Below are 10,841 nucleotides of genomic sequence, written 5' to 3' on the forward strand. Positions count from 1 at the left end.
TTTTTCCCCTCTTGTTCATTCTGTCACTGTGTAAATAATAAAGTTATAATTACCAAAGTACCTTAACTTAAATGGTCAGAGCAAAATCTCGTATACTTCAATAGAAATATTTCCTTTAGCACAAGTTTTCACATATAAAATAGAAAGTACTACAGGTACTACGTGACAGGAATCACCCATCTGATTCCGTTGCTCAAGAGTTTTGCCGCTCATCCAAGTCGCTTCAGAAGCTGACATACCTGACAACTCTTGAGCAACAGAGAATCGCACGCACTTAACTATTATAGCTGTAGTACATGTCCTTGTTCTAATATTATTGCACTGCAACTGAAACACTGAAATTGATCTTTATTGATACAAGAACAGCTACAGTGTTACAGTATCTGGATACAATTATAGTTCTTATTTTAAATTAGTTTTAATTTGTATATTTTCTGTTTTCATTTAAATTTTAGTTAATGTGTTAGTAATTAAGTGTTTTTGTCATTATTATTTAATGTGTATAGTTTTTATTAATTTTTATTTCAATTTTTGTTATTTCAGTACATCAAGGTAAACAAAAATAAAATGAGAAATGCTTCCTTTGCAACTAGCAGAAATGCAATAAGATTTTCACAGATGCAAGTCACCGTGTTGGTCAATTGGCAACAGGTTTTTTTTTTTTTTTTTTACATAAACTACCATTTCTAGTTCATTTTGTTTCTATTTAAAGCTGCAGTCCGTAACTTTATTTGGTTAAAAATGATCCGAAATCAAATTTTGAGCAAGTACATAACCAGCCAGTGTTATATATATATAAACATCAGAAAACATTTTTAAAGAACATTCTTTCTGCTTGATCAGACACTTGATGGCCATAGCAAATAGCATATTTTGTAGGCTGTCCGCATGATCTCTGCAGAGTCACTGCCACCAGCACATGAACAGAAGGTTTTCTTCTGTCTGTCCCTTTCTGCTTTCCCTTCAGACTGTTAAAGAGCAATAGTGATTTTGCAAGAGACTTCTTTAATAATGCAACCCAGGCGATTTGAACACCTCAGCTGTAAATCCCTCTAATAATATTGAAGCTCAGTTGTATTTTATTTTAAAAGCTGGCCCACTTTTACCTTCTACCCTAAATTACCACATGCAGCATTTCACAGAAGCAGGTCGGGGCCCTTGGACATTTAAGGCGAAATGATTTGAATTAATAGTACTGTTCGCTGGTATCAAGCCCGAGGGATAAACTGCAGGTCAATGGGTTTGGAGGGAATGAGCAGGGTTCTGGTTTTGGGCTGTATGGATGGGGCTCCTTCCTCAGTTCTGACCTCATAATGTTGCATCAGCTGTGGGGTAAAAGTGTGAAGGGTTAAATGAATGAGAGCGAGAGAAATAACGATAGTGAGGTAACTGAAGTTTAAACATCAACTTCAAATTAGATATTAAGCGAGAAATTTGGACACACGTGACTAAATGTATTTCTTATACAACAGACTGAAATCTTATTAAAAATCATACGATGCGATTTCAAGTTTTCCTTTCTCTTTGGAGTGTTACAAGCTGATTGTGCATAGATAAGATCCCTGAAGTTGCAAAGACTAAAGTCTCAAAACCAAAGAGATATTCTTTATCAAAGTTAAGACTCTGCCACACCCCCCTAAAACGGCTCGTTCTAACACGCCCCCACATATCTAGGTCACTATGTGGGAATATTTGCATAATGCGGCCAAATGTTTACGCAAAGAAAGAAGGCGTGGTTTCAGTAAACGCAGTTAGTGTTGAAGCAGCCATGTCAGGGAGACGCTGTGTGTTTCTAGGCGAAAGCAAAAGCACTTTATTTGGCCTTCCGCATCATATGACCCCTTTAAAACTTTTTGATTTAAACATTTCTTTAAAGTTAAAGAAAACTAGTATTAGAGACAAATCCAAATTTTGCCAACATGAATTTCTTTAACAAATCTAAATTGTCATATTTTTAAATATTACATTTCATTAGTGTAAATTTATTCATCAGTACATAAGTCCCATACTTTCATTTTATGATATTTCATATTTTTTAATGACTTTTATTCTAAAATGTGTAAAATATTAATAATAAAGAATGAGTAGGAGTGTCCATACTTTTAACTGGTCAACTGCAGACTAGGAAAGAACAAAGAAAGCTAAAGCAATAGGCCTGGGTATTGACACAGACCTTACAAATCGATTAGAATCCAATTTACAAGCTTTTAAATTGAATTTGATCAGATTCTATATAGATTCATTTGTAATTTTTTTTTCTTAAGATAAACAATCTCAACTAATGCTGTAAATTATACAAGGAACCCTGTAAGTTGGTACATTACTATAAAATGAATGTCAAGTGAGTCCAAATTCAACTGCTGTTTATTTTTAGATATAATAATCAACACTCAAATAAACAGTCAACACTCAAACTGAGTTGTAATCAAACATTTAACGTGTACATAAAAAGTTTTTATATGAACCTTTTAATTATGTTTCTACTCTACTTCATTAAAAAAAAAAAAATTTAAATGGTGGCTGTTATAAAAACTTGTTTTGATGTCAAATGTATTCAAATATACAATAAATAAGACATCACTACGCATGAATATGTAATATAGTGCATTTATTTAGCAAAATTTTAATCATAGTTATTTTTTCTAGGTAACTATTGAGCTAAGGACATTGAATTGTTTTCCTGAGATAAATGTCACATTACATGGCATTGTTTACATTGACGTCTTTCCGCTGTTGAAACACTGATTGAGCAATTACGTGAAACATGATACATTTTAGTGAGTTGTACTGTAACTTTCAACATACTGTACCTTCTGGTTCTCATTCATGTTTATTTAATACTAAAACTAGTACTAAAGAGGATTAATTATCAGGTTCACTTGCTGTTTGAACTGACTTTTCTTATATATCAAAAGTAACAACGCTTATTGTGATTATTGGATGGCAGGTGAGCTACAAATAATGTTTAGTATTGTTCACGCATAGACTGAAAGGTCGATTTTGGAATCTGGGGAACAAAATGATGATTGATTAAAAATGACTAATCAATATTGTCATCCAGGAAAAGAATGTGATATAGATTTTTTTTCTTTGGTTTTGTTCTTGGTCTAACAGAATATTTAGACTAATGGGTGTGAAACTGAACTTGCAGATAGTGTGGAAGCGTCATATACTTACTCTACTTAGGGCAAAGTACATCTCCAGCTCTGCGACCCTCTTCCCCACACAGGCCCGAACACCTACCCCAAATGGGACAGAACTGTAGGGGTGATGCTGAGAGCGAGACGGGCTGTCTCTCAACCAGCGGTCTGGAACAAAACGCTCCGGTTCAGGGAAATTACTCTCATCGTGACTAACAGCGTAATGACAGAGATGGAACTGTGTCTGTGAAGAGAGAGTGAAAACTGGAAGTTAGGCTAATAGATGTTTAATTACTTTATTAGATGTTTCAACAGAATATTTTCAGCTGTGCGCGTGTCTTTGTGGTTACCTTCTTAGGGAACCAATAATTATCCACAATTACTTCCGAATCCACAGTCAGTCGTCCATTACCAGGAACAACAGGATACATCCTATGATTAAAGGGGTCATATGATGCGATTTCAAGTTTTCCTTTCTCTTTGGAGTGTTACAAGCTGATGCATAGATAAGATCCCTGAAGTTGCAAAGACTAAAGTCTCAAAACCAAAGAGATATTCTTTATCAAAGTTAAGACTCTGCCACGCCCCCCTAAAACGGCTCGTTCTAACACGCCCCCACATATCTACCTCACTATGTGGAAATATTTGGATAATGCCGCCCAAATGTGCAGGCAAAGAAAGAAGGCGTGGTTTCAGTAACCGCAGTTAGCGTTGAAGCAGCCATGTCAGGGAGACGCTGTGTGTTTCTAGGCGAAAGCAAAAGCACTTTATTTGGCCTTCCGAAAGTAGATGCATTTAGGAATCTTTAAGATTACTTACAACAGAACAGCAATGCATTTTATGGACAACAGTTTCGTGAACCTAGGAGAGGAGGTAATTCTGACTTTGCTATGACAATCTGGCGCTTCTGAATCAGCTGAACATTAAAGCATGTCAACATATTCTGTTACACCAAATACACCAAATAATGATCTTTAAAAAAGCATCATATGACCCCTTTAAAAAGCAGCATATTGTGAGAAAATGTATTTTAATTGATCAAGAACTTCTAAAGTGCAGTCAAAGGTACCAAAGAAACAAATCTTAAAATATGTAACCTGAGTCTCTAAACACAGTGGATAATTTTTATGAATAATATTTTTATTTTATTTTTATTATCTTTAACTTGGATGTTATAAGTTGCACTTAGTAAATACAGCTGGATAAAACAAAAATTGTGTCTGTTTTCATTTAATGCTGCAAAGCAACAAAATGTGATTATTTTAAGGGGGGGGTGATTATTTTCTATACCCACTGTATGGAAGAATAGGGCAGCACCAACTGAACTGTACTGGACCTGACAGGAAACTTACAGCTCGGTAGTGGTTGACCAATATATGAGCCAATATTCTGGCCAAGTCGGAACTGTTTCCTCAGTTCAGTGTACTGCTGTGTGAGCGCTGAATGAGTTGGCAAACATAGGATCATATACACCAATATTTTGGCTCATTTTGCGTCGGAGTGACTGTCAGGCACATCCAAAAGTGAGATTTGACTGAGTAACTTGTAGATCTGTGCTGCTCGAGCTGCAAACTGTTTCAGATGGTTCAGTCCAATTTAGCTCACCAAGAAGAACCGTTTTTTTAATTTTGCTATTGGGGCAAATGGGAAGACAAAAATAATGTTTGTTTATTTCATTCACCACTACAGAAGTTTACCCAACTTTGACTTCCACTTCTGAGAACCCCGGAAATGTGAAAAGGGTCATTATTGACATTGGCTGATAAGATTTTCTCTTTATCTTGTTTATCGGAAATTGAACTTTTTTAATATGACATTAAAGGTGCAATAGGTGATTGTCTTCAGTCGGTCCGAGCGTTTTAATATGCTTTCCTACCTGCCTGTCAACGTATGTATTAGCATACCTCTGCGCACCGGGTTCATACAGACAGGATACGTCATCAGCGCGTTCACGCACGCTGTGCAGACAGAGCGAGAATGGCAGACAAACATCAACAACCCGATCTTCCTCCCTGGTATTGTAGTACTTTTAAAGTTTTCTCACCGGTGAATGACACATGATGTAGCCCAGCGGTTAATACAGTCCTTGCGTGCCAGCTCGTTGGAAGTGAGCTACGTGAATGAACTGTGTTCCGATCGATATGATCCCTACACAGTGTTCATTGCTCCCTACTTCCTGAGCCAGGGAAACCTGTTGAAGTTTACTTCACTTCGGAACATGGGCTGGAATTGGGAACCGCTGATGTAGCCTATTGTAGTAATGTTGTCTCTGGTATTCTGGTCTGTGACCGTAAATGCGTTCAGGGGCCGTGGCTTTGGACGGCGATTGCAGGGAGGGTGGGACGTTCGCTTTCAGTGCTATCAGGCTAAAGTTAGCATTTTCCAAAATCTCCTACTGCACCTTTAAGACTGTTACAATACTATATTTGCGATTTCAGCTACAAACCACAACAAATCCAAAACAGAACACAAGTTCATTGCTTCTCCAGAAGAAATCTGCATGTTTATTCACTGTAGAGGACATTATTGATGTGAGTTGGACTGTTTAAATAAGAACTGAGCAAAGGTTATTGTGCCCAGTCTAAAATGAGTGAGGATTGAAACCCCTTTCAAGATTAAAAAAAAGTGTTTGGGGGTGGACTAGAATGGATTTCCCTCACCTGAGAGTTTCTTTGATGACAGCCTTCATGTAGGGCATCCTTGTCAGGTGTTCTGTGGTCGGCAGCTCTTTATTCGGACACACAGATGCGATCTCATTATAGAGGCGGTTCTGTACTTCTGCATCACGTGCAAGGTGGTACAAGGTCCATGATAATGTGTTGGACGTCTTTCAAGGACAAAGAAAATAGAAAAAATGCATTTACAGATGTCATCTAATGTCATCATACAGACACTTGATTGGCAAAGTTAACAGCTATGCGTTGCAGAAACAGGTTAAGACATTAGCAAAGATTGCTGCTTAGCAGGTGTGTTGTTAAACGCAGGACACAATTTTAGCCAAACGCTCTGGAGATCTGATAAAGGCGGCCTTGACAGGCCCTAAGAGACCTTGACAGACTTTTACACAGAGATTAGGAACATAGTACAGCATGTTAAAGGTTACTATATCAGTTAGGGATGGATCAGCAAGTTCTGTCTGTGAAACAATAGTGGGACTAGGGCTGGACGATATGGCCAAAATTTATATCACGATATATTTCTTAATTTCGGTCGATACGATATAATTCCGATATCGATATGAACACTATTTATCTGAAATAGAAATCTTTTGTAACATTATAAATGCCTTTATCATCACTTTTGATCAATTTTAAGGGGACATGTTTAAAGTTAATGTGGTGAATTACATAAGTGGTTATCCCGCTAGGACACCAGTGTAAACTCACCTTGACCACAGCTGATTAAAAGTAACTACAAGGATGGGTCAGAAATTGAACGTTGTGTTTGCGGATGCCACTTGTTGCAATAACATTTTTGCTTTATATCTATTATCCGTTTTATAATTAAAAACAGCTCTGCTTTTTTGAAAATGTTTGAGAAAGGTTAGTGGTTCAATGGATCATAAAACTCACGGTTCGGTTCATATTGTGGTTTTTGAGTCACAGATCAGATCATTTTTTGGATCATCAAGAAAAAAAAGTTATATCAGTGTAACTGCTTTCCTTTTATTACTTAAAGCACACTTTAAGTAATTCTTCAATACCACAGCAAAAACTACTAGCCTGACTAGGAAAGTTAAAGGCAAGTGAACAGTCAGTAAAAAAAAAAAAAAAGATCAAATACACAAATGACAAGAATAGTAAAATACAATATAACAAAGTTACAAATAAAATAAAGTCTAACACTAGTACTCGTGTTCCTTCCTTTCACAGGAACTTAATTTCTCTCTTGTTTTCTGCAGGTACATTTAGAAAACACCCACTTGTCAAAACAACTGAACCAGTGGTGCAGGATATTGTTGATGGAACATGTTTAATTTCTGACTAACAGCAAATCATATTGCTTAACCTACTTCCTCTTTGACTGGTTCCAGATGAAAACAAACACGTTCTTACCGTATCCACACCTCCCAGCAGAAGTTCAGTCAGGCTGATGTACACCTCTCCTAAGCTGAGTTTATTGCTGGACAGCAGGTAGGTGAGATACATGCCCTCCACCTGCTCTCCACGCTCAACCTGATCATGTATCTGCTTCACCTTCCTATCAATCAGATGACGGGCTGGACAAAAGTACAAGAGACACAGACAGAAAAGACAATCAGTTATACTGATGTTTCACAAGCAGATTTATAGCCAGCAACTCTATGACTATGTGTGCCGACCAATAAATTAGATATAGACCGCTAGATAAGATACTCAGTCAAAAGTTTGGAATAATCAGTATTTTTTGTTTCTGAAGGAAGCTTCTTATGCTTACCAAGGCTGCATTTGTTTGATCAAGAATACAATAAAATCATGAAAAAACAGTAATATTATGACATTTAAAAAAAATTGTTTTCTCTAAAAAATATTTTCTCTAAAACACTGTTTTCTCTTTGAATATATTTTAAAATGTAATTTATTCCTGATGCAAAGCTGAATTTTCAGCATCATTACTCCAGACTTCAGTGTTACATTATCCTTCAGAAAACGTTCTTATATTCTGATTTGCTGCTCAAAAACATTTCTTACTATTAACATAAAAATAATAAAACAGTTGTGCTTTTTTATTTTAATGTTTGTGGAAAACGTGATGCACTACCGTTCAAAAGTTTGGGGTGAGATTTTTTATAGAAATTCATATTTTAATTTCACCAAGGATGCATTAAATTGATCAAAGGTGACAGTAAAGACATTTATAATATTTTAAACAAATTATATTTCAAATACATGCTGTTCTTTTAAACTTTCCATTTGTCAAATAAACTGTAAATGTAATTTATTCCTGATGCAAAGCTGAATTTTCAGCATCATTATTCCAGACTTCAGTGTTACATTATCCTTCAGAAAACTTTCTTATATTCTGATTTGCTGCTCAAAAACATTTCTTACTATTAACATAAAAATAATAAAACAGTTGTGCTTTTTTATTTTAATGTTTGTGGAAAACGTGATGCACTACCGTTCAAAAGTTTGGGGTGAGATTTTTTATAGAAATTCATATTTTAATTTCACCAAGGATGCATTAAATTGATCAAAGGTGACAGTAAAGACATTTATAATATTTTAAACAAATTATATTTCAAATACATGCTGTTCTTTTAAACTTTCCATTTGTCAAATAAACTGTGAAACAAATAAATGTATCATGGTTTCCACAAAAATATTGAGCAGAAATGTTTTCAACATTGATAATAATAAAAACCGTTGAGCACCAAATCTGCATATAAGAATGAATTCTTATAGGATCATGAGACACTGACAACTGGGGTAATGGCTCCTGAAAAGTCAGCTTTGCCATCACAGGAATAAATTGCATTTTAAAATATATTAAAATAGACTTTTTTTTTTTTTTATTGCAATAATATTTTAGAATTGTACTGTTTTACTGTATTTTTTTATCAAATAAATGCTGCTTTGGTGAGCATAAGAGACTAATTTTACAAACATTAACAATTTTAATTATTAAAAATTTGTAAAATAATTAAATGAGTGTGCACAATTAAATATTGGCCAATATGAATCCAATAATTACAAATAAAAAAAATCACTAATAACCAATATGGTAATGATATATTGTGCGTCCCTAATGCAGACATTGAACTTTAACATACCTACGTCATACAAGTCATCCCACGCCTGGACAAACCGTTTCCAGAACGGGAAGATGTGGCGGGTCCAGCGTGGGAAAAAAAGAACCGTCTCTGACAGTGCCAACATGTCATTAACGGCAGATATGAACCGCAGAGTGTCTGTGGGAATTTCCTCCTGTAAACAGCCTAACCGTGTTTCGAACAGGATCGAGGAGATTCCTGAACAGCGGGAAAGAAAAACCACAGTCAAAATAAATCTACTAGACAAAAGAGTATGGTGCTGTTTGTTCAAACATCACTGTGAATAGCTCCAGGATATTGTAACCATTCTGTATTCATACACACCCTCAAAGCCAAATTTGTAGAGCTCAGAGGTGAGGTCATTGATGGTGGCCTGGTCTTGACTGCGCAGACGCAGGAGTTCCACACGCTGTAGGAGATCAGACACAACCTCGTGAATGATGGGAGCATATGCTGCTGCTTCCTTCAGTTTAAGCATCTTAGGGTTCAGAGCACTGCGGATGCGATACCACTCAGGGCCTGTACTGAAAAACACAGGAAAAAAAGAGACTAAATTGGTGATTTTATCAAAAATTGGCATTAGCATCCAAATGTTTTTAAATGAAGTCTCTTACTCTCACCAAGGCTGTATTTATTTGATCTGTAACACTTTACAATAAGGTTCATTAGTTAACATTAGTTAACTACTTTAGTTAACATGAGCTAAGAATTAACAATACTTGTACAGCATTTATTAATCTTAGGTCATGTTAATTTTAACATTTACTAATGCATTATTAAAATCAAAAGTTGTGCTTGTTAACATTAGCTAATGCACTGTGAATTAACATGAACTAACAATAAACAACAAAATTTTCATTAACTAACATTAACAAAGATTAATAACTACTGTTCATGTTAGTTAATACATTAACTAATGGAACCTTAATGTAAAGTGTTACCATTTCATTGATAATACAATTAAAACAGTAATACTGTGAAATATTATTGCAATTTAAAATAACTATTTTCTATTTTAAAGTATTTTAAAATGGGAAATGTCATTCCAAACCCATGTGACCTTCTTTCTTTCATGGAACACTAAAGGTGAAATTTTGAAGAAATTTCTTGCCAAACATTTCACTAACATATCAGTAAGTACTTTAAGGAAATGACTGGGGCTGTCAAACAAATTCTGTTAATCTTGAGATCCACCATTCAAAAAGATTATCAGGGAATAATCTTACGTTTTGTACTGTTTGGCACACATTTTATTGCTTGGATGATGTGGTGTATGTAAAGAGTCATTAAGGCTGCTTTCATCATACTTTTATGATGTTTTTGCATCCTCTTGAAGATTGAAAGCTCCAGTCTCTTTTTGTGTTCCATGTAAAAAATAAAGTCATACAGGTTTGGCAATACAGACTATGTGAAGGAGGGAAGTGCTTACTCTACATGAATTCCATATGCCTGTCCTCTCATGTCTCTGTATTCTTTCCAGTGAGGCAGATCAGTCCGCACTGGATACCGGCCCTCCTGTCGGATCACCTGTGCAATCAGTTCAGCTGTCGCCACATTTACCACATCAAACGGCCCAAAACGTGACCGCCAGATCGGACCATACAGCCGCGTATGCTCCACCTGCACAATAGATGTGAGGAAAAAAAATCATTGTGTGTATTGCCAATTATTTATCACACACATTAGGCCATTTAGCTAATTACAATAAAGATAATAAAGGGACTCTCCTCCCTGGAGTAACCTACAGTTATATATGAGTTGTGTCATTGTGTGAAATGTTTGAATACCATCTCCCATTTTCGTTCAACGCAGTGGTTCTAAACTGGGGGGGGGGGCAGGGCCCTCTAGAGGGCTGCAGCAAACTCCCAAGAGGGTATTTTAGCTGGATGCAATGGTTTAAAGTTAGAAATGTCTTAAAGGGGTCATATGATGCGATTTCAATTTTTCCT

The 10,841-nt window shown here is 35.9% G+C and overlaps 1 protein-coding gene across 1 annotated transcript in view; it reads right to left on the bottom strand.

The window, feature by feature from the left end:
• Window positions 1-813: 813 nt before the first annotated feature.
• The window catches only part of LOC107659991 (cytochrome P450 27C1-like), a 24,320-nt gene continuing 14,292 nt past the window's right edge, over window positions 814-10,841 (bottom strand). Inside the window, exons 3-10 of the mRNA XM_016449126.1 lie at window positions 10,322-10,519; window positions 9,217-9,416; window positions 8,893-9,090; window positions 7,196-7,359; window positions 5,801-5,967; window positions 3,491-3,572; window positions 3,178-3,384; window positions 814-1,325 (exon numbers count right to left, since the gene is read on the bottom strand). Coding sequence (XP_016304612.1) covers window positions 1,209-1,325; window positions 3,178-3,384; window positions 3,491-3,572; window positions 5,801-5,967; window positions 7,196-7,359; window positions 8,893-9,090; window positions 9,217-9,416; window positions 10,322-10,519 — 1,333 coding nt within the window. The 3' untranslated portion in view covers window positions 814-1,208. The remainder of the gene's footprint in view (window positions 1,326-3,177; window positions 3,385-3,490; window positions 3,573-5,800; window positions 5,968-7,195; window positions 7,360-8,892; window positions 9,091-9,216; window positions 9,417-10,321; window positions 10,520-10,841) is intronic.

This window comes from Sinocyclocheilus anshuiensis, unplaced genomic scaffold, assembly GCF_001515605.1.
Source record: "Sinocyclocheilus anshuiensis isolate Anshui unplaced genomic scaffold, SAMN03320099.WGS_v1.1 scaffold55, whole genome shotgun sequence".
NCBI lineage: Eukaryota > Metazoa > Chordata > Actinopteri > Cypriniformes > Cyprinidae > Sinocyclocheilus > Sinocyclocheilus anshuiensis.